Here is a 24,187-nt window from a genome sequence, read left to right on the forward strand (position 1 = left end):
AGCCTCAAAACTTGTCTCGTGCGCATCCCTACACAAAACCAGACTAGACATGCATGCGTTTGCATACGGTGGCTCAGTGGCGCCGAGACGCTGTAGCTAATTGATTTGGAGCTTTTGGTTTTGTTCGATTAGAGCAGTGGTGGTTAAGGGTCTTCACTACAGCGAAATTAAACTACCGCTAACTTTAGAGTTTTCCTGTAATATCTTCAAAACAAATAAAAATATTCGAAAAACCGAAACGTAGTAAACTAGACAATACAATTTTGCATGTGATGCCTTTACCATAATTCACTTATCTGCTTTTCGTATGCCGCTATTTACAGAACCCGCAAAAAATGTTAAATCTATCTACAATAGCAAATCGAAAACAGATAGATGAGTTGTGATAACGGTATCATATGCAAAATCGTTTTATCTAGTTCACTACGTTTCTGCTTTTCGAATATTTTTATTTGTTTTGAAGATATTACAGAAAAACCCAAAAATTAGCGGTAGTTTAATTTCGCTGTAGTAAAGACTCTTAAGAGTGGTTTCAGAATTTACCTCCCCCTTGAACAAAATATTATAGAAAAATAAAAATTCACTACATTAAGACATATCGGGTATATCAGAAGTTCGGGACCATAGACCAACTCTGTTATGAGTAGAAATTAACGAAAAATCAAGAAAGGAAGAAAGTTGTTGGAAAAGGTGGTTTCCAATCTAAAATGGTAGAAATTTTCTAATCGCACTAGCCGTTTAGGTTACATTTAATGATCGTGGAGTGATCGTATAATATACATACGAAAACGAGGCGAAAGGTATATTTGAAAATTCGAGATGAGACAAGTAGTTTTACGAGTTTCGTGGGCGACAGTATCTATTTATGGCTGTAAGAGGTCATAAGTTGAATCAGACTTCGCATTTCACATATCCAATTTTTTTTTTAATCAGTTACTAATAGTTCTGTTCTATGAAGACTTTTGTTCGTTTGCATTAATGAACTTATGTGTTATGTATTTGTATATATTTAATTAATGTTAATAATACAATAGTTATCCCTATACATATAACATTAGAATTTCCGATTACTAAGAATAAGATTCTATTAAGATTACTTCGAAACGTCAAGTTAATAAATTTACGGAACAAGATGAGACGCGAAAAGGTTTACGAGAATCGAGACGAGACGAGAAAAATCCTTTGAGAATCTAGACGAGATTTCTACAAATTTTACGAGACGATACGAGAACATCTTATTTCTCATCGTTTCCTCTTATAAGCAACACTAATCGTCAGGCGAGACTCATTAGGAGTTTCTTGTTCCTATGAAGAGCATGGGTCTTTTTTAACTGTTCTGGAAGTTTTATTGTTTATTTACCTGTCGTAATGATAAAGTAGAAAACTCACCAAAACATTAACTAGATCCCTTAGAAAAGTGATAGTCCGCTCATAACTGTACTAGGGGCCTTGTTCGATTCCGGGCCATGTGAGTTTGTGGTGGACTACATCGTGTCTGTGGGTTTCCTAAAGTTCTTCCACATTCCTATTCCACCAATTTCTTTCATAATCATTCACTTTCATTAATCATCCGGCTATTTAACTTACTGGGACCTAAAAAAAAAAAATTTCATTTTTACGTAGATGAGGCATATGAATTGAAATAATGAAAAGAATGAACACGAAGGCAGATTATCATAATGACATGATCATAGCGAACAGAAAATTAATACCTATGAACAAACATATCCATACAAAACAAGGCCCAAGAACATAATTTTTTACAGGGTCTCGCAAGGTTGATTTCGTCCCTTTTGTGTAATAGGTTGATGTAACAAAACTGAGAAGTTTTAAAAGACTGCTTTTTAAGAAGTTTATTATGATTAATAAAAATGGTTAATCAAATAACTTGAATTGGGTATGGTATATGATATCAGTTTATATTATTTGCCACCAACCCACGCTGTTGCTATTAGTGCATGAGAGGTAGGTTTTAATCTCTTCTTTGCAGAAGTAAAGTAAAAGAACTTAATTTACCTCATAACGCTTAGTTACAATTTTATTCACACCATGTACAAAATGACAATAATGAGATTATTTGCATAATATTTGAATTACTAGTTACTAAAACTGTTTTCGCTGGGAAACCAAACTGCGATAGCTCAGACAGTTTTTCTTAGCTAAGTTTTTACTAGTGGAAGTAATTGAACTCACAGAAGAATGTGGAAACCTCTCACCCAATGTCCGACGTTTCTTCTTATCCACATGGCTAAGTAATCTTTCTTGACTTCTCGGCTATCTCCGTGATTTTTTTCCTTTTCTCCCTCTTTTGCCAGCCTAGGTCCCATTATAATACCAAATTTTATTAGTTTTTAACTTCACATTAAGAACTTCATGATTTTTTTTTTACAATTAAAAAGTCCCATTAATTTCTATTTCCATTGTGTTCCCGGCGGGAGCTCATGTGGTTCGGATTCCACGTTAATCAGTAGGTCCACGTCTCATATAGCCTCGCTGCTGAACGGGACGTTAAACTCAAAATCAACTCAACTCAACTCTATTTCCATTGTCCCTTAGGACGTTATTATAACAAAAAAAAAAAAAACATATTAATGGTTCCTTTTTTCAAGGCTTTTTCTTAGAATTCACTTAAGCACTTTTTAAAAAAATTATCATATTCATTTTTTCTTTTCTTTTCATAAAATGTATTTACAACACAACTAAACTGAAACCAACAATTCATGCATCTTATCATACGGTCTTTCTACCTCTAATCTAACTGTTCGAGCTAGTACAGAGCTATAATTCGAACACAACAAATATTTCATTACTGTTAAAATATTAAAAAGCTATACCGCCCGAACAGGGACTCGAACCCTGGACCGTTAGGTTAAAAGCCTAACGCTCTACCGACTGAGCTATCCGGGCTGATGTTATATTCTCACACTATACAAAGTAAACGTTCTCCTCTCTAGCTTTTTTTCTTTCTTGTTTAGTGTAGCGGTTACCTTCTTCCGTTTGGTGACACTAAAAGTCACAGTTAATTAATGCAATGTCATCACTTTATACAAACATGACTCTATTGAAAAGTTTGCAATACATTGTTTATTTATGGTGGAAGTAGGGAGTGTATTCTATTGAAAATTTAGTCATTTCAGCACTCAATCTAAGTCATATACTGTTAAGTATCCACTTCTTAAATAGTATGTAACTTTTTCCCAAATTCTTCCCGAATAAAATTTCACCTTAAGTCACTGTTCACAAGTGTAAGTGTTGATATTTCTTTTTTCAGATGGAACGTTAGAAATATTACAAATGTTTGTTGTTGTATTGAGTAGTTGTTTTGTGTTTTGTTCAGTAAACATGATGCGTCATACAAAATGTTTACCCTCACTTTTAACCAGAAATTTTGTAATATTCCAACCCCTTGTAGCACAACATATGCTAAGTAAATAATTTATCCAAGTCTTTCGATCTCTTTAGTTTCCTTTTAGCACAACAAATACTAAGAGATTGATGTATTGTATCAAATTTTCATTACTCACAAGAGCATTGCTTCTCTTGTCTTGAACTTTTGGTGCCAAATTGTAATTCTCATTGAAATGTATAGCAAAAATAAATTATTCCTTATTTTCTAATTAATATTCAACATCCTATTAAATACTATTGAATTTTAAAAGTTTATTTAACTGGAAAGTATTATTATTATTTAGTGGAGTCCATTCACCTTCAGGTTTATGTATGACTAGTACAGCTCACAGATGACGAGAAGAACCCTAGCAGAAGTAGTGTGACGTAGGTATGGGCTCTCCCACTTTTCGCATGGGGGTTTCAAATGACACCACGGAATAGCACACATATAACTTTACCCAGAGGGGCAGACGACATCTAAGTATAGACCACACCTCAAAAACCGAAAATGGACTTGACCGTGTCATTGACCTTTCCCCACTCCTCCTGTTTTAGGGTTCTTCTCGTCATCTGTGAGCTGTACAGGTCTCCACGTTTACCGTGGACAAAATTTTGCACTTGTTCTTCCTTTATATCCTTTACTCATCTCTACCATACTGAATTTGTTCAAGTGAATGTAGATGTATTCTCTGAAACAAAAACACCATATATCAAATTTCACACATCTATGTATAGTGTTTGAAAAGAAAATGTTACAATAGTATAAATATACGAGGTGAGTTCACAAAGTATCGAACCTTATTTTTCCCGCGTAAACCAATGAAGCGCGGGAGACTTTCTTCAATGTAGAAGTAGAGGGAGCACTCATGCGCAGTCGTGATTTCTTTTCCCCCCACAGAAAGCGTCAGTCGCTAGTAGTCGGTCAACGAGTAAAGACGTGTAGTGAGCGGTCGTCGGTTGCCAAAAGCTTGGCGATACCCAAGCGGAAACCATTCAATCGGATCGATACATTCAATTTTGAACGAGAATTTTGGGCATGAGGAGAATGACCGCGAAATTTGATTCAGATTTTCATCACCAAACACAATAGCCCTGTGTGTTTCCCTCTCACACGACATGGCTCCGTGTGACTTTTGGTTATTTCCGAAGCTCAAAATGCCACTAAAAGGGGCCCGATTTGAGTCAAGAGAAGATATCACGTGGAATGCGACGGCACGGTTGCTCATCATTCACCAAAAACTGCGTTCCAGAAGCTTTTCCAACAATGGTGGGAGCGCTGGGAGAAGTGTGTGTATTACCAAGGACACAACTTTCAACGGAATTAGTGTTTCGGATTTTCAAATCAATAAATGTATTTTTGCCAATCAAAGGTTCGATACTGTTTGAACACATCATACACTTTCCTCTTCAAAATGGAATTTCATATTTCAACTATGATAATGGTATTCTGTGTAACAAAAAAATTGTCATATTCCAAAATTTAATGTCTGTAGATCCAATAGTTAAATAGTTTCTACCTCTCATTCACCAGTGTTTGCCAAATAAAATTCACCGCATATGCTTCAACGAATTTGCCAATAAGAGCACGCCTCAACAAATTTCACGCCCTTAATCCGTGGTGAAGAGAAATATAATACTTATTTACTACCTCTCCCACTTTCAGGTTTGAAATTCAAAAATGGTTAAGCCATTGATTTGCCACAGGCGATAATCAATCATTAAACCCAATATGATCCCAATACATCGAAATGATGATGACTTGACGAAACCCAGTCAACTTATTTAATAGTCTTATTATGAATATGAAAATTCTTTTTTGTAATATAGATAGTTATTTACACATTGTAAACTTCTTCTTTGTTGCAGGTGATAAGAATTCGTATGTTCTATTTAAAGTCACTCCTACGACAAGACATTGGCTGGTTTGATCTACATAAATCAACAGATTTCACTGCGACTTTGACAAGGTAAGGAAATGCTTTTTTTTTTTCTTGGAATACATAAAATTCTGACATTGAAATGACAGATTCTTGAGACATTCTGCCTAGGTGAGAAACCAAACCATAGGAGTTAAACACTATACTGCATGAGTTTCGGAACAACCCAAGAAATAGGAAATTTGAGAGATATACTGTGTATTATCTTGAAAAAATAACGAAATCCCAGGAATTATGGAAACTGTTCTATACAATATATAAGTACAGTGATACCTTGGAATCCGAACTTAATCCATTCTAAAACTTTCATTCGAGTTCCAAAAGTTCTCCCCCTTTAATATAAGAGAAACTGGATTAATCCGTTACTAGGTGTCTCCAACTCAAATTTTCAAAATGGTATTAGCTGTAAATATACTGAATTTTGAGGTAAAATATTGTATTATCAAATAATAATAATAGTAATAAATGAATAAACATGTAAATTAACAAAATTACAAATACAAAAATGTGTATTTATCTAATGAAAAAACGCATAATAATGTCATATATGGAAGTAGGAAGAAGAAGAGGAGGAAAAGAGATTATTGTGTAGGAGAGTGACCCTCCATGATAACGAACTGAACTACAAACCGTATGGGTGAAACAAGTTCTCGGGAAACGTACGTATAAGTGCACACGAACAATGTACTGGGCATTTGGATGCCAAAAAGGAACATTTGGATTCCTGAGTAGAATTTGCTTGAATTTTTCTTTCGAATTTCAAATTGTTCGAGTTCTGATGTGTTCGGATTCTAGTTATAGTACTTAATTAAGAATTTCGAACAGAAATTCCAATTTTTATACGACTCGAAATCGTTTCTAAATTCAGCATGATGCGAATAATAAAGTCGAGACGCTTAAAATCAGCCGGTAAGTATGTGTATGATGTGTCATCTTTGATAGAAATCAAAAGAAAAAAGAAAAGGAAAGATGAGAGAAAAAGATGAAGATGAATCTTATAGATGTGGTATGGGGGTGACAACCTCTTTGGTCCAAAACCATTTAACCCAAAGGACGTCTTACTCAGAGACATTTAGTCCGATACATTTGCTCCAGTGACATTGTATCCAACAGACATTTGGTCCAAAATAAAATTCATTCATAAGGCATTTTGACCAAAGTACAATTTGTGCACAAACATTTCGTCGTATAAAAACCAAAGGAACGTAACTCCAAGAATGGAATTTTTGTTTGCTTGGATTATGTACATAATTCTGAAAGTCTCACTTGGTGTTATATGAGTGTTATTGAAGGTGACTTTGTCATTGACGTGTCTGCTATGCAATAATGTGTTTACTATCTTATTAAAATATATGCTTGAAAGAAACCCTTGTGTGCTGTAAATCTACGAAAATGGAGTTACGTTCCTCTGGTTCTCACACGACGCTTTGGTCGAAACAACTATTTGTCCGTTGGACATTCTGTCCAAGGTATATTTGGTAAATTGGACATTCGAAACAAAGTACATTTTGTCTAATCGCATTTAGTTTAAGTAAATTTTGTTCAAAGAGATTTTTTAGTAATTATTATTATTTGAAAAGAAAAATTGGTATGTTGGTGAACCGATGTGTTACTTCAAAAAAAGAAGAACAAGAAACATACTTGCAAAATGTTCTCTCAGCGGTAAATTGAATTTTGAAATGTTCTTTAATATTAAATCAGGCTCATCGAATATGTGAACGGTATACCCTCAAAAATATGCAATATGCTCAGCAGATGAAACTAGGGTTTAATCTACATGTATAATTTGAAAGATGAACCATTTGAATGCGTCAACTGTAAAATCTACAAGAAGTCACTAATGAAATCCTCAAGTATATTAAAAGTTAAATTATGGAAGCGATATTCAAATTTATATACGAATCGAAATTAAATAAATTCGTATATACATAAATTTGAACATAACTTTTTCTAACGACTCACGATGTACAGTACCGAGGCAAGGTAGGAGGAAACGGAAGAATTCGGAGAAAACCCACGCAGCAGTGGCATTTGTCCACTATAAAGCTTCGTAAACTGATAAATTTACTACTACTGATAAATCAACTAGATATATATATATACACAGGAGTTCTAAATATGGCGCCCATGGACGACAGAGCACTATTCTACAGGTCAAAATAAAGTTAAAATAAGTGAAAATGTTATATGATGGTATGCCCTCCCGCTATAGGGAATCAAAATTTCGCAATGCGGTAACGTCGCAGATTAACATGGAGCCATTAACATTACTCTACAAATGCAAGAAGCAGTTGAATCGATTGCCATACTAATAAGTGAAGCTAGTGTCAATCAATGTCAACTTTAGGTGCCATCTGGAAAGAATCGATATAACTATTTGATGGTTCTTTGTTTGCGACGTTGCCACATAGTGCAATTCGTGTCTCAAGACGAGGATTCGAAAGATATACAAATATATATTTAATATACTGTGGCGGATCCAGGATATGATCAAGGAGGGGCTAAACCATAATTTGCCACTTTATCCAGTGTAAAGCAGGATTGAAGCCCATTTTATCCAGTGTATACCTGAGCGTCAAGGGGGGCTATAGCCCCTCTTGGATCCTCCCCCCGTATATATTTATATATATATATATATATATATATATATATATATATATATATATATATATATATATATATATATATATATATATATAGTTAAAATAAAAGTAAAATTGAAGCTGAAAACTAAAGCCAAACTTGTTCTGGAAAAGCATTTTACGCAATTTCTCAAGGACAAACTGGACAACTTGTCAAAATTTAGGAAATAGATATATTGTGCTTGATGCAAAATTTTGAATTATATAATCATTTTATGAATATTATATAAATGAATTTTAGAATAACGTAAACTGTATAGTTATATAGGTATAATTTTATGTATTATATAGGTATAATGCAATTGATGTCATAGAACATTCACATAGTATTGTGTATGTTCTGTGACGAATCTTACATTATATTACTCATAGATGAGTGGTTGACAATCGTGAGGTCCAAGACGGTCACCAGAAATTCCAGATAGTAAATTTAATACAAAAGTAACGAATCCAAACAGACTTACAATTAGTGGCATGCATGAACTCAAGAGTGAAATCGGGTATATGCCAAAATAAGGGAAACTTGAATTTAAAAGTTTCTTAATGCCACACTCAAGACACAGACCATTAAAAGAGACACTGATATACTGCATATTGGCCAATTTTGCATTCATATATAGGAGTATGTCCAATTTCTTCCAAGATGACAAGATGATAATCCTTTCCATTTTCCCTTGTTCTTGGTGTTTCAACATAAAGTAAATTTTATTTTGTATTTTAATTAATAAATAAAATAAATTGATGCTAAATAAACAAATCTTCCATATAAAATTGTTTGTCATTATTCCAAGTAATAAACAGTACAAATAATGCACTACAAATGGCTAATTAAGACAAAGCGCATATGCACCATAGATTGTTGAGTGTTTTGTTGGAATTTATTTACTGCCTACTAAAAATCTGATTATTTTAGTGCTGACATTGTTGTTTCCATTTTCGTTATATTTATTATATAACTGTTACTATAGGAATGTTTCAAGAATGACTTCGGACCTTATGTGACATCTGGCTTTGAAAAACGGTCTAATACTTTGTATCTTTGAACACAATATTATTATATTTTGAAGAGGGAAATGTTTATGGATGGAGCGTGTCTGGTAGCAGTTCATTACTGCTGAGGAGCGAGCTCAGCTCATTGATGATTGTAAGCTGACTTAGGAGGGTTGACTTTGTGTTATATTATGTGTGATTATTTTTATGCCTTTGTCTAGTGTACTTTGATGTTAAATATTTTTGTAGTGTGTATTTTACATGCCAGTATTGTAATAATCAGGAAAAGTCCGTATTCTTGTGTGAGGGATGGAAACGTCTCGATAAAGGCAATATGCAACGCACATGGGCAAAATCAAAGTACTGAAGTCGCTGGCAGTTTCTAGATGACTGCTTCCTGTTGGTGCTCCAAAGAGCAAATTCGGTGGCGGGATAAAGATGACCAAATATACACACTATCTTATAACGAGGAAATAACACCTAGTGACATTGAAAAAAATTCATCCCAGGCTATTGGAAGACGTTAGTGTTCGCACGATTCGGCACCATTTACAAAACGACTTGGTGTTAGCACGTCGTACCACTATGACGAAGCCGCTACTTAGCATCTCTTTAAGGAAGCAACGACTTCTTTCGCAAAGAATATGAACATTGGACCCAAGCACAGTGGAGAAAGGGAAATGTTTCCTAACGAAAGTTAATTCTAAGTATTCCGAATAGGAGCTGCTAAGGTTCAACGTGTAAGGTTCATCTTCAAATCAAAGTGCATGACTTCGACTATTAAACACACTCAGTGTAACGGTGTGGGGTTATTTTTCGGGTAAAAGGGGAAGAGGAGGCTTATATATATATATATATATATATATATTTCGCAAAACGAGCAGATGACTGATTTTTTCATGCATCTTGCCATAAAGCTAAGAAAGTCATAAAATGACTTGAGGGAAAACGAATCAAGATGTTACAGTGACCTGGGAACAGCTCCGACTTCAATCCAATTGAAAGCTGTTGGCATCGTATGAATCAATTCCTGAAAAAAAAAAAGTTTATTTAGAACTTGCAAATCTTTGAAACAGAGCTGAAGAAGATGTAGTGCATAGAGATTAACTTGGATTATTTCAGAAGTATATTCCATGCCCAAGTCTCCGACTCAATGTCCATGCACATCAAAATGGTCATTAAAAGCAAGAACAACATAACTTCGTTCTGATGTATGCGAATTTTGCTGTATGTAATAACTGAATAATAGTTATAAGACCAATTTCATGTTTTTCTTCTGTTTTTCCATGAGATTCGAAGTCATTTTGAGGCGGGTAGTATGCTATAAATCCTAAAAGTGAATTATTCTTTAATTAAATTCCTAATGAATCTATCTAATGCAAGAACCAAACTACTTTTATTCATAGCCCTCTTGCGGCGGTTGCCAAACCACTTTTAAGCATAGCCTACCAGTTATAGCCATACGAAACTTACTGTGTCAAAATTTGAGATTAACATTTTTGTGACAGAAAACATGTATAAATGTATAATAATAGAACAATGTATTACCATATACACAGTATATATATATATATATATATATATATATATATATATATATATATATATATATATATATATATATATATATATATATATATATATCCCTTTACCGGCCGAATTATTTAACAGCATCTAAAAAAATCCTTTTTATGTTTATAGGATATAATTTTGTCCCTAGAAACTAAAAAATAATCATTTTGGGGAAAATGCACACTTTCCAGAGAAAGCTATGTGTATTGAAAATCACATTGGGCGGTAAGGTTACATATACAGGTAAATCTACATACACGAACACGTTTCATAAATCTTCATTTATGCTTGAAAAAGTACAAAGTTTATATGCTGAAACAACAAAATATATAAATAGAAAAACTTATACAGAACAACACTTCTTTGTGCATTTGTGGAAGGAATATATTCCAGAAGTGTTCCAGGAACATATTAGAGGAACATTTTCCAGAAATGTTTCGCCAAATAGGTCTTCTTGTTGATGACGCAACACACTAAGCTGTTCCATTTCCTGCCTGCTGGGTTGATGTTCGTGGCTGCTTCGTTGATGTTCCTGGTTGCTGGGTTGATGTTGCTGGAAGGATGCTCCTTGATGCTGGGATGGTGTTTCTGCCTTGTAAATTGACGTTTCAAAAGAATCGAGATAATTACTTTCGCTATGGGAATTTGCAATAGTAAATTAAAACGAATTATACTTTCCATTCGAATAGAAAATGTATGAATTTGTTCATAAAAAGCACACAGGCATTTGAAAAATATATCTGTTCAGTTTTGAGAGAAACATACGACAGACAATTATATTACAACAGACTCCTAATTTGCAATTGTTGCTAACTGGTAGCCCAATCCATGAATCTTTATCATATTATGAAAGAAAAAGCTATCCATACCATATATGTTAGCATAGAGCAGAGATGTTTACTCGTATGATCAATAAAGTATCGGAAGAACAAAAGAGTTCTACACAATCAATTTATATCTCATAAGTGTAATAAGAGCGATAGAATATAATAAAATGCAGGAAATGTATTATTGTAGGTCGAATACACTGCGATAACGAATGTGTGAATACATTTTAAAACATAAAGCAAGACATAAGCATGAATATTGGAAAAGATCATCACAAAAATGTGAGTAGGAGTTACATCAGAATAAAGAAAGCTAAGAAAAAGGAGACTATATCTCTATATCAAGTAAGTAAAAGAGATAAAGCAATTATTGTAAATGACAGTAGCCTAAACAGCAAAGAGTAGTAACTGAACTCGTATCTTTGTTCGGACTATAATCAGGGTCAGCGTGACTATCATCTGATTAGTGATCAGAAACGTGACTTTCTACAGGTAATTGTTTCTTTTTTTCTCCTTTCCATAAAAATATTTTGGATCCATATCAAAGTCCTGTCAGAAAGGAAGAGAGTTCTAAACTGTATGAAATCAATCGATGTACACAAAAAGTGTTATCTCTGTATTCTTTTCTATTTCAAAAGAATTAGAAAAAGAACATTAAGTTTCTACTTTATGTCTTCCTGGACACTAACCATATATTTTGATTGATTTCTAAAATAAATGTATTATTTTTTTAAAAAAATAATGTATCAATTTCAATGAAACTAAATCCACGTGATCAACTAATAAGTCGTAATAAATCTGTTTTTCCAAACGTTTGCATTGCTTTACAAAATGTTGAGAATTTAGCATAATGAATTCTGTAAATATTTGATAACTCCATACATACTATATACATATTTATTCAAAAAAATATTGCAACAGTCACAGACAGTTGCTGTGACTTTCAAATCATATATTTCAATTGAGTTTTCTTGTTTTAAGATCTTTCTCTTTATCTAAAATCTTGGTAGCATTGCATTTTGCGTGGAAACTGAAGTGAAAAACTGAACACACTCTGCTACAACGAAGGAAAACATGATCTTACCATTCAGCGTGACTTTTAAATCGCAAACCTCATCTCAATCAATTTCTGAAATGCTATTTATTTTATATATCAAAATACAAATTACGAATTCGTGTCCTCTAGATACATACCTGTAACAGCAAGTTTTCTTTCCTTCTCCTATTCGTTTACAACATCAAAACAACGCAACTAAAAATCACAATACTGCTGATTGCTATGTATGGTATAGGTTCCCCAGTAAATAACACTCCACATGCGTTAATAGTTCATTAGTAGTCCAGCAGAGGCGGTGACTAGAAAGCAAGTCCGTACGTTCAAGAATTCACGAAGAAACGCAGCAAATCCACCGCTAACATCACAAGTGCCATGATGTAGTTTGTGACTTCAACTACACTATGGCCAGTACAGGGATATATATATATATATATATATATATATATATAAAGATGAACTGCTGACTTAGAGAAAATAAATGAAACTATTTATTAATAATACCGTAGTATTAATATTAGATATTTATTTTTGAAATAGTAATTATCAATTGAATGGGTAAGAATGTCTGAATGTTGCTGACAGTCCTAAATACAATTATCTTTTATGAAGAAACAAAACAATATGTAAATATTTTTGTGCACTTATATAAAATAAAATAAAATTTACTTGTACAGTTGAAACGTTAAAGATTACTGCCGCTATATTTTCATAAAAACTTAATTGGATTTCATACCTTCGCACATATAGGGGAATTTACACTATTATTCTCTAATCTGGTTTTTCTCTGGTGTCCATCGTGGCCAACATAAGAAGTTGACAATATACTTTCTGGTGCAACACTATAATCGCAGAACACTATATAGGAGCACTGTGACTTCGTTCATACTGGATTTAAATTCTTTTAGTACAGTGAAACTATTTGCAATTGTTTTCATAAAAGAAGAAAAATGTCACAATATAATTTTCTTTTCCAGTGATATCAACAAGATTCATGAAGGAATTGGAGAGAAGCTTGGTATATTCGTGTGCCTTTGTGTGACGGCCTTATCGTGCCTTTTTTTCGCAGTAAAGTCATCTTGGAAGTTAAGTGTTGTTTTGCTTTGCACAAGTCCAGTAATAATAGCTATCAAAGGAGTATCTGGGAAGGTAAATAAAAATAGAACACGTATAAAGATATACTTTTAAATATGGCTTCCTTATGTTGCAGCTTATCCAGAGTAGTTCGACTTCTATCAATCTATCTTCCCTGAAGTTCCAACAAAATAGGTTCAAGCTCTCCTCTGTGGTCTAATGACCACTACATGTGCCTCTGGCGCAAAAGGTCCGAAGTTCGATTCACGCACTACAGTCGTTCAGATCCCACTTTAAATTGTAGGTCTCGTCCTGTTGCCTTAATCCAACGGGTTCGATTCATGTACTACAGTCGTTCAGATCTCACTTTTTTTTTTAATTGTATCAATTGTATATTATACTGATCAACACCCTTCTGTGTTGATCAGTATAATATTTTTGCCATTCCAATGTAATTTCTGCGCATTTAACATATGTCTCCTTAAACCCTTTTTCCCACAAACTCACAATTTTACAGAAAAAAAGAGATTGAATTTAGATGAATTAGATCTATTTCTAGCAAATTCTTGCAGAAGACAATAAATAGATATGGTTACCATTTTAGCTTAGTATAACATCCTTATATATTCAACAATAATCTTCATTTAAGTTTACACTTCTCAGTTCCTAATTGTGATTTTTAAAGAAAAAAATGTAACAACGGCGTAAAACGATATAAAACATTGAGTACCATTTAAAACAATAAGAAATAGGATAAAGAAATCATGTAGTATCTCTGTTAGCATTTCTGTTAATGAAATATTACTTTTCCTAGTAAGTTCCCGGTAAAAAACATTTTTCTCCTTACCATTATATAAAGGGAAATTTTCATTCGTGAGTGTCGAATGTAATTGATCAACTAATTTTACTCTGCAAAAGATATGTAAATTAAAATATATACTTTCCAAAATAGTGTCTGCACAATACTTGTATTATAGTAAACAGAAATTAGCTAAACCATAGTCAAATTATAAATTGGCTATAGTTAATTGATATATATTGATGACAATAAAATTTTAAATGAATAAATTTGATTTGTGTTGTATTAGAAAAAGTTTGATGCATTTCTTTAAAATGATTTTAAAAGTAAAGTTTAAGCCATAATAGATTGCTTATTCAAAATTTCACCAATATACTCTGTCCAATTATTACTTTCGTTTTTCGCTAGTGCTTATCTTTCTATCAATTCATTGAATTATTCTTGGCAATTACAGCTCTGTGTGATATACCAACAGTTGTTATATAAAAAGTTATTGTAGTGATAGTTTAATAAACGTCCTCTAAAATTAAAAGACTCATTAGGGTAAAAATATTAGCACATAATTATTGTTACTAATGGAAGCAGTCATTTTCGCAACAGATTTAAATAGTACATAACAATATATTAAATGATGTATAATATGAAAACGGTTCATCTTAATTAATAAGAAAATGTATAAATAACAATAAAACCAGATTATTTCTACTTTAATTTATTCTTTGGTTGTACTTTTCTGTATTTTCTATAGCTCATTTCATCAATGTTAGTGAAAGAAATTGAAGCTTATACCCCAGCAGAAATGGTAATTGATGAAGTATTCACGAATATCAAAACTGTTATAGCTTTCGGAGGCGAAGCTAAAGAAAGAAACAGGTAAATATTCAACTTAATGTACTGAAATATTATTTTAATATTTATTATTTCCATTTTTTGCTTTCCTATAACCATAATGTTCTTTTTGTTACATATGAATATGAATTTTGAAGAAATTCTATACAACTATACATCTGTTTGAAACAGTTTGCTACGAATTTATTAATTTCTTCTTATAAACTTTCTACTGTAAATATATGTTTTACGCGGAAAATTATTTAAATATTTTGGTTGCCTCTTGTAGATAATTTATTAACTTATTAATTATTTAGATTATTCTTCAAATTGTTTTCATAAAAATAATAGAGAATATTTCATTGTAAAAATGTTCTAATAATTTCCGGGTGAAAGTTTAGAATAATCTGATGTCAATAATTCTTATGTTGCTTTATGAAACAGCGCAGTTTAGCACAGAAGTAATTTTAAAATACGTTATTTACCTTATTTGGCAAAAACAAAATATATGACAATGTAGAAAGTACGATAAGTAACGAAAAACTTTTACACTAACTCTACAATTGTGTTCAGAAAATTATCATCTACATCTGTTGTATACGCTTCAAGTGGTTAATAAAAGCTTTTTGAATCGATTACACACTATTACTATTAATTTGGTTTGGGTTGCGATTATTTTGGCTTTATATTACTAGTATTTTTATCTTCTACGTTATTTAACTCTAGAATTTATGAAACTTCATTTCTTATTACTTTCTCGGCTTAATTTGTTCTTATTTTTCTTGAAAGTAATGTGTATTCAAATTAAAATATTAACGTTTCTTTCTGATGGTTGATCTTATTAGAAAATTACTCCGTGATATCAATATTTGTCTACATTAATTCACGGCGTAATAGTTTAAGTCTCTTCATTCTCCTAAGTTTATAAGTTTCCTGAGGTTTTATGTCCTTGAAATAAATGAACTAGATGTTTCATTTGGGTTATCCAATACCCAATACACAATGGAAAAGGTGTATCGCAAAGCACTACAGTAATATGAGGTTGTGATTTTAATACCTGCACCCTGCTTTTGACTTTATATGGTTAATTTCAACACACAATGACTGGTAGCCTCTTTCTCCCATCTATTTTCGGAATATTCAGAATTTACTTTGATAATTATGATTATTGTTTTCATTAAGTTTACAAAACATATATTTTCAGATATTAATATTCCTTAGTATTCTGTATTCCTTAATATTACATATAAGTTCAATATTTATATTGTTAATTTACGGCACATGATGGATACTAGACCTGCAACTACACTGAGATATGTAGGGCCGAATACAATTTTAAATTTATACTGTGAGTAAATTTTGCTCGATTGATGAACAACATGGTAAATATGGCATTCAATTCTTCCCAGTCTCAGCTTCCGAAAATATTAATCATAATTTCCGTATATGCTAAATTGTTTCAACTGTAGGCTGTAATGTTGAAAATGCCATGTTTACTTACATATTTATCTTTTGTTGCACAGTTGGATTTGTTTAGAATCGAGCACCAATGATAGAGGCCTTCTTTGCAATCCTCTAAGATAGAAATTCACGTGGATGATTTAGAAATGCTGCCTATTTATTATTTTCCTTCATTAAGATACATTTCAATCACCAAATTTTATTAATTACTTTCAAAGTCTTATGTAAAATCTTCCTGCATTAGGACATACTCCAGTCACACAATTTTATAATTTACTTCCAAAATCTCATATAAAATGTCCGTACCTTAAGACTTATCCAATCTCACAGTTTTATTAATTACTTTCAAAATCTTATATAAGTCTTTGGACTATATAAATCATCCAAATTCTTCAGGGTTGCCAAACCCTAGGTGTAGTTTGTGTACGAAAAATAATAGTATATTTGAAGGATTAAGGAAAAGTTAGTAATGAATAAATAGAAAAAATAGTGTGTTCAGGTGATATAAAGTGATTATTTGACCGTGTTTATTTCTACTTATTACAATAATTGATTTAGACTATTCTTATGTATGAAGAAAAAGGTAAGATAGCATGGAACTGTGTTAAGTAGTAGTTTTGCTGCATAATGTTCCACGTTATCGTGATTTTGTTTGCATCATTGTTACAGTTGGTTACTTTTATTATTATTATTATTATTAATGTTCATTTTCCTATTTTAGATACAAGCGGACGCTTTTCGCAGCAGAGCGAGCTTCTGTGCGGAGAGGCACAATTTGTAGCATTGCTGCCGGCTCTGTTTGGCTTATCCTGTACTCGCAGTATGCATTGTCATTTTGGTATGGTGTGACTATTCTTAACGACGATTCTCAGGAGTATGATGTTAGCGTGTTTATTATCGTAAGTGTTTCTAAGTAATACTGTAAATGATTCATTAACAGGGCTCCAACTAAGGAAAACAAATATGGCACTGTCGAAAGAAGGCATGTAATGAATTAAAAGATGGATCATTAACGGAAATAATTTTTCTTGCACATTTCAATATGTAATACCTGTTCATCCATTTCTATTTTCAACTATTATGATTACTATTATTGGACATAGTAAGTAGGTAGAAGTCTAAGAATAACTACCTGTTCTCATTAAGCCCAAGTATAGAACCTAGAATTAGTTGTTGCCAATGTACGAGGGCTCTTCAGAAAGTAATACGCGTTTTCGAAAAAAGAAGACAAGTGAAAGTAGACATTTTTATTATAATATTTTGAAGCAACATTCTTACACTACTTTTCGACATAGTCGCTGTACAGTCCGAGCTGTATGACGGATGGTCGAAACCCTCGCCATAAAAGATATGTAAAAATTTCTGAGTCCGCTAGGGTTGAGTGTGGGCGGGCGTTGTTATGAAAGAGCAGTGCTTCTGAACTCAATTTTCCTCGGGTTTTTTGTTTTGAATTGTCCTTCACAATTTCTGTAGTGTTTCACGATATTTTCAGCACATCACGTTCCAAAAGGTCGACTGGAACTTTTCCTATCCCAAAACACATTAGCTACAAGTTTTCTTACATGTATGATTTGCAAGCTCTTTTTTGTATATGTACTTAACCCAAGTCTCGTTTCCAGTAACAACACGATCCATAAATTAATCGCTGTCTTTGTTATAGGCCTCAAATAATTGCATCCGCTGAGTTTTGCGTTCCTCTGTCAAAAGTTTCGAAACCTATCTTGCACAAAACTTACAGTAGGCTAACTTTTGCGCCACAACTTCGTGAAATTTGCGAAAGAGAGCTTTGTTATCGTAAAACGGCGATTTTCGAGAACATTGTTACTGAGTTTTGCGACTAGTTCATCTGTCACAATGCTCAGTCTTCATCGTGAACCTTTGTGCGACCATCTTTAAACCGACAACTCACCCACTTTCACCCATCACATCTTTATTGTAAACTTAAGAGTCTTCATCCCGACGAAATTAAAATACCGCTAATTTTACAGTAATTATGTGATATCTTCAAATAGATAAAAGATAATCGAAATGTGGAACAAGAGCGCCCTAGACAATAATATTTTACATGAGAAGCCGTTATCGCAACTCACTTATCTGCTTTCGATTTCGAGCCATTTTGAACATCGGCATTTATTTTCGCGTTTCCAAACAGCTGAAAACGGAAAGCCACTAGGAGACTTGTGATAACGGTACCTCACGCAAAATAATATTGTCTAGGGCGCTGTTGTTCCATATTTCAATTATCTTTTATCTATTTGAAGATATTACATAATTACTGTAAAATTAGCGGTATTTTAATTTCGCCGTGATGAAGACTCTTAACACGTTGACGCTGAATGTCAACCGGTTTAGTGTTTTTCACCAACAAAATCGTATCATCAACCTCACTTCATATAACTGGCGGGATTTTCAACCGGAGCACTCACGTTTGCAGTGTATTAGGAAAGAGCTGAAGCAACACGAACTTCCCACATCCAAAGCTGGATGCACAGTGAACAGGCAGAAGTCCCTGTACTAAACCTTTTCCTTCTATAGTCGGTTACTCGAATCACTTCTCGAATGCATAGCTTTGAATACTTTGAGAAGTAGACGATTTTCGATTTTGCTGTTTGAAAAAATGACATCCAATCGGCTCACCACTATTTCATTTCATTCCTGGAATCTTCTTCCAACGTTTGACATTCTATGACTTATCCCATTGTGTGCCTGATGAAGTTAGGATGATAGTCATTGGATCTATGCTGATATCAAGAGCTCTTGGAATAATTAGAATTCCTTCTATAGAAGTTGGTTTCTCTTGCACTTTTCTTTTCATTCGACACCGTCTGTTGTAGCCTCTTTGATCTGAGACTATCATTACATTGAGCATATTTAACGTTTAGATTTCTGCCGTTCCTTTAATATGTCTGAAAGTGTTTGTTTTCCACAGAATTTAACACTGTAACACTCGAAAGTTGGTAGCAGGTTTATATTTTCAAGGTTGCTCTTTTCTGGACAGTTCCAGTTCCCACGTCATTTGGTCACCACTTTTGTGTCGTAAGCTCTAAACTCATAGACCTCTGGTAACATAGAAGTAGGTTGTGCGACATCGACAGTTATATTTTGTTTACCCGAACTTCGTAGAAGATGCAATTTGTGACGAGCATGAGATACACGACTGATGGAAGTACAGACTTTAACATATAAAGTTAGGTCCTTATGCTAAAATCTAAACAATTTCCAAACAATTACCAACAATATTGACTTTATTGTGTTATGAAAAGAGGATCTGATTTCGTTTTCGATATTGAAAATGGCGACGTTCCATAGAGCTAATTATAACATATATTAATTGCGTCAATTTGATCTGTCAAATTTGGCATATATTCCAAATATGATATATACAGAACAGAAATTAGCATGTTTCGCGCAGCATACCATCAAACTGTTGAGGGTGTACAATAACAATAGTGTTTGTCCCTTGTTTCTTCTAAAGTAATTTGTAGCATATAATATTATTTAAGTCGTCTTGTTTAAATTATTTCAATACAATTATTTTTTCCTATAAACAACGCAGTATTGGGATGATAGACATACATTCCATACATTCCATCCACAAATACTTCCGTTATTTCTGCTCAATACTTAAGGTCATGCATATAAACAGTAAAACCATTAGAATCATGTCATGCAGCATAAGGTTCATACAATGCAGTACGGAATTTTATGCAATAATGTGATGTTTTCCATAAAACAGGCAGTACGATAGCTTCAGATGAAAAGACATTTGTTACTCTTGTTAATATTTAGAATTATATAGTAAATTTTGTTTGGGCATCAGTAGGATATAGCAAAACACTTAGCAATTCATCATATTCTTGCTGAAACAAAACACAGAATCTTTAAATAATTCAGAAAATAATTGAGGTTACAGCAATTAGATAATAATCCGGCTTATTCTAAATTTTGCGTGCTTTGATTAAAATAAACACGTAATTACGATTTCAACATTGATCTGTTGATTTTAGATGTAAATTATTTTCTGATCAAGTATTTTTTTAAACTTAAATACTTTCAAAAGAAAGAAAAGTAAATCACAGGTAAGTTACATCTTTAGGAGTGAACATGATATACCTAAAACCGTGAAGCACATTTTCAAAATATTAAATAACATAATTATTTTAACTATACAAACAACAATATTTACATATATTAAATTGGTGCAGATTAATATTACGTACACACAAAGAAATAAGCCATGCAAAGATTAATGGTGGGAGACCCGGGATCGATTCCTGGCAGAGCTCATATAGTTCGGATTCCACGTTAATCAGTATGTCACGTCTCATATAACCTTGCTGCTGAAAGGGACGTTAAACTATTAATAAATCGAGAACGTAAGTAACAATAGTCTAAATTATATCGGTAAGGAACCAAATTGGTTTGTTACAGGACTGGCTTAGGATAGCCCTCGTAATAACAATAATACTTACTACTAAACATACCGTGAAAGCTGTACAAACTTTTTCATGAACCATATATCAACTTCTTTTAATCTTCCACTTTACATGTCACGAAGGAAGCCTATGCTCACTAACAATGAAACTGATTCAAGTGTGACACGAATTTGTGGACGAGTTTTTGCGCAAACAAAGTGCTTTTGTGTGCAATTAAACCCATTAGAGGCGAAAACCCTCGATCTTAACCGTTCCGGAGATGTAGAGGGGTAAGGGAAAAGTTAGTGCTCTGATATTTTGTGCGAGTGAATATGTTTGAAAATTGCATTGAAACGTTAAGAAAGATACACCAGAGCGAATAAAAGTGGTACACACGTAAGTACGACAGTGTGTAGTTGTGTAACATATATTAAAACGCAAAGTATGAATCAATAAACAAATAAAGTATCTTCCACTTAAAAAACGAAAACCTGTACGCCTTTCTGTACTGTATAACACATCAGTTCTGATCGGTTAATAATTGTAGAAATTATAAATGTTTGGAAAGTTCGGACGGCAACTTTTTTTTTTTTTTTTTTTGTACATTTTTCATCCTATTTGATTGATTATGCTTTTATTCGATGCAGCGTTCCAAAAAAACTATATATAGACATATTACACGCCTATTTTAGGCAACGATAGAACTCCGGTATTTTCGCCTTCCCCTCCAAAACATTCTTTCCCTAGAATTTTTATGGACTCTCTGGTTTTGTGGATGAAGGATTACTACAGTTTCGTGGCTGAAGGAATTCATTTTTAAAAGTCTGTTTTGCTTATACTATCGCTACATATTCAAAAAATTTGCAAAATATCGGAGCATCAGCCTTTTCCTTATTCCTCTATACCTCCGGAACGGTTGAGATTGAGAGTTTTTTCCCTCTAATAGGTTTAAAATTACACAAAACCACTTTGTTTGCGAATAAACTTGTCCAGAATTTCGTTTCACACTTGAATCGGTATCCTTGTAAGAGAATAAGACACACTTTTTACTGTGTTTCCAGATTTAGTTCTGAGATTAAGTAGGCATGCGAGATATGAGGCGTTCAGAGCGCAAGGGATTCATGCCCAATTACCAAAGATGTGAGAAAGCTCCGGAAGTTTGTACTCTCCGTTTAAATACATGGAAAAGTGAACATTGTTGTTTTACATTCCAAAAGTTAATTTTACAATATCTGAACACGAATCCTTTATGTTCTCAAAGGAGCTTCGGATAGATATCTTAAATATGAAATATGGCCGAAATGATCAAAAATGGACTGAAATCCCTTGTGCACCAGACTTCCCGTATCCTCCCTACATTGCAGATATTCAGTGAAGGTTAACTGTATCGTCTGTAGGATAACGTCGATTATAGATATTTAATCATCTGCCGTTCATTCTAAAACAGTATTTTTGGCCAATTTAGATACTTCTTGCCTTGCTTTATACCCAGCAATTGCTTAATGTTGATTAAAAACAAAATAATGTTAAACATTTATAATAATCAGGATATTAACGTATAGTAAAGACAATCTTTTGTCTATACGTTTTCCTTGAGGTAATGCTGGTTGCATATGACGATTACATATAATTTCTTCGTTAAAGATCCAATGAAAAGTACCGAATTCTATGCAATCCTCTTTTCCATGTAGAGCCTGTTTTTTTTCCATTGTTGTTTTAAGACTTTGTTGCAATTTAATTTCAGGTATTTTATTGCATTCAAATGGGTGTTATGAACGTATTGCAAATAGGTCCTTATGTTAATGCTATAGCAGAAGCTAAAAAATCAGCTGTGACTATATTTACTGTTCTTGAAAGAATTCCACCCATTGATGTGTTTTCTTCAGCAGGCGTGACATTATATGATTCTGATTCATCAATAGAATTTGGAAATGTCTATTTCAGTTACCCAACGAATCCAACAGTTGAAGTAAGTAAGCATCTTTATAAGTTTTTAATAACAGTTATATCTTTGCATAATACGGTTAATTGTGTCTAAGAAACATCTGAGCTATGCAAAACTGTATTGTTTGAGTTCATTTTACAATATGATAATAAACCAGTTTTAAAATGAAAAGAAAATATTTATTTTTATAAACTGAATAACACAGAAAATCCTTTCAAACATAAAAGTTCTTAAATATCTATCTCCTCTCTCCCTCCCTCTCTCTCTCTCTCTCTCTCTCTATATATATATATATATATATATATATATATTGGCGCTGCCATGGGTTGTCGTACGTGACGTCATGGTTGTCGGTAATCAGCATGTTTTCATCTGCTTTGTTTGTCTTATGTAAGTGGTTCTAGTATCTCCAGTGCAGAAAGATCAGATACAAAAATTACCGTACAGCATATCTATCTGCTATTTATTTTTTCCTGGCATTGGAATTATTTGTAACTTCAATAAAAGTAACCATGTGTTAATTTTAGTTTTCTTGACTACTGTATCTAGGTTAGGACTTTAATTTTCCTGCTTTTCTTCTGTGCATACCATGACTCGTTCATCTCGTGCAAATCGATGGTTAGATTCATAGTTTTAACCCCATTGAAAGTTAGTTCCGTCGTCGCTAGTTAGAGGCGCTGCTGTGTACTCGTCACGTGACTGATAAGTAAGAAAGATTTCAAATTTTTCGCCGAGTTAAGTGTCTGTACGTATTCTTGTCTATGTTGGAAGCTAAAGGAGAAGGGTGTGATTAATGAAAGCGAGTAATTGTGAGAGCATTGATTAAATGGAATGTGGAAGGATAAAGAAGCCCGAGAGGATCTACAAACATGGTATTGTAGTTCACTACAAACCTATATTGTCTGGGATTAAAGCAGGGACCACTCGCAGCAGAAGTGAGTGCTCTACCACTGAACCATTGTATCTCCATTTCTCAATCGTAGTTAATATCGTTATGTTACAAACCAATACTCGATTCAATTTAAGCGATATGTCCTTCTATGCATGCTTACGTGCTATTTACTGTCTTTATTTGGTAATATCTAGAAATTCGAATTGACAAACCTATTAGCAATTCGTAAATATTTATGATAATGAAAACCGCGTTAAAACAAAACTCTAAGTTTTTCAAAACAGCGTTATATAACATTCCTTTACTATAGAATAAAATGAAGCACGTCATTGACCATTATGGAATTCTTAAATGATGCATT

At 33.1% G+C, this 24,187-nt stretch overlaps 1 protein-coding gene and 1 non-coding gene across 2 annotated transcripts in view; one reads left to right on the forward strand and one right to left on the reverse strand.

Annotated features, from left to right (window-relative positions):
- The window catches only part of LOC145671045 (ATP-dependent translocase ABCB1-like), a 124,155-nt gene that overhangs the window by 41,236 nt on the left and 58,732 nt on the right, over positions 1–24,187 (forward strand). The window contains exons 6-10 of the mRNA XM_081739726.1: positions 5,257–5,357; positions 13,390–13,561; positions 15,034–15,158; positions 17,296–17,473; positions 22,734–22,958. Coding sequence (XP_081595852.1) covers positions 5,257–5,357; positions 13,390–13,561; positions 15,034–15,158; positions 17,296–17,473; positions 22,734–22,958 — 801 coding nt within the window. The remainder of the gene's footprint in view (positions 1–5,256; positions 5,358–13,389; positions 13,562–15,033; positions 15,159–17,295; positions 17,474–22,733; positions 22,959–24,187) is intronic.
- Positions 2,835–2,907, reverse strand: TRNAK-UUU (transfer RNA lysine (anticodon UUU)). Its single transcript has one exon. It is a non-coding gene; the product is annotated as a tRNA-Lys (tRNA).

The sequence above is a fragment of the Thermobia domestica genome, chromosome 15 (assembly GCF_964235325.1).
Source record: "Thermobia domestica chromosome 15, izTheDome1.hap1.1, whole genome shotgun sequence".
In the NCBI taxonomy this organism is placed as follows: Eukaryota; Metazoa; Arthropoda; class Insecta; order Zygentoma; family Lepismatidae; genus Thermobia; species Thermobia domestica.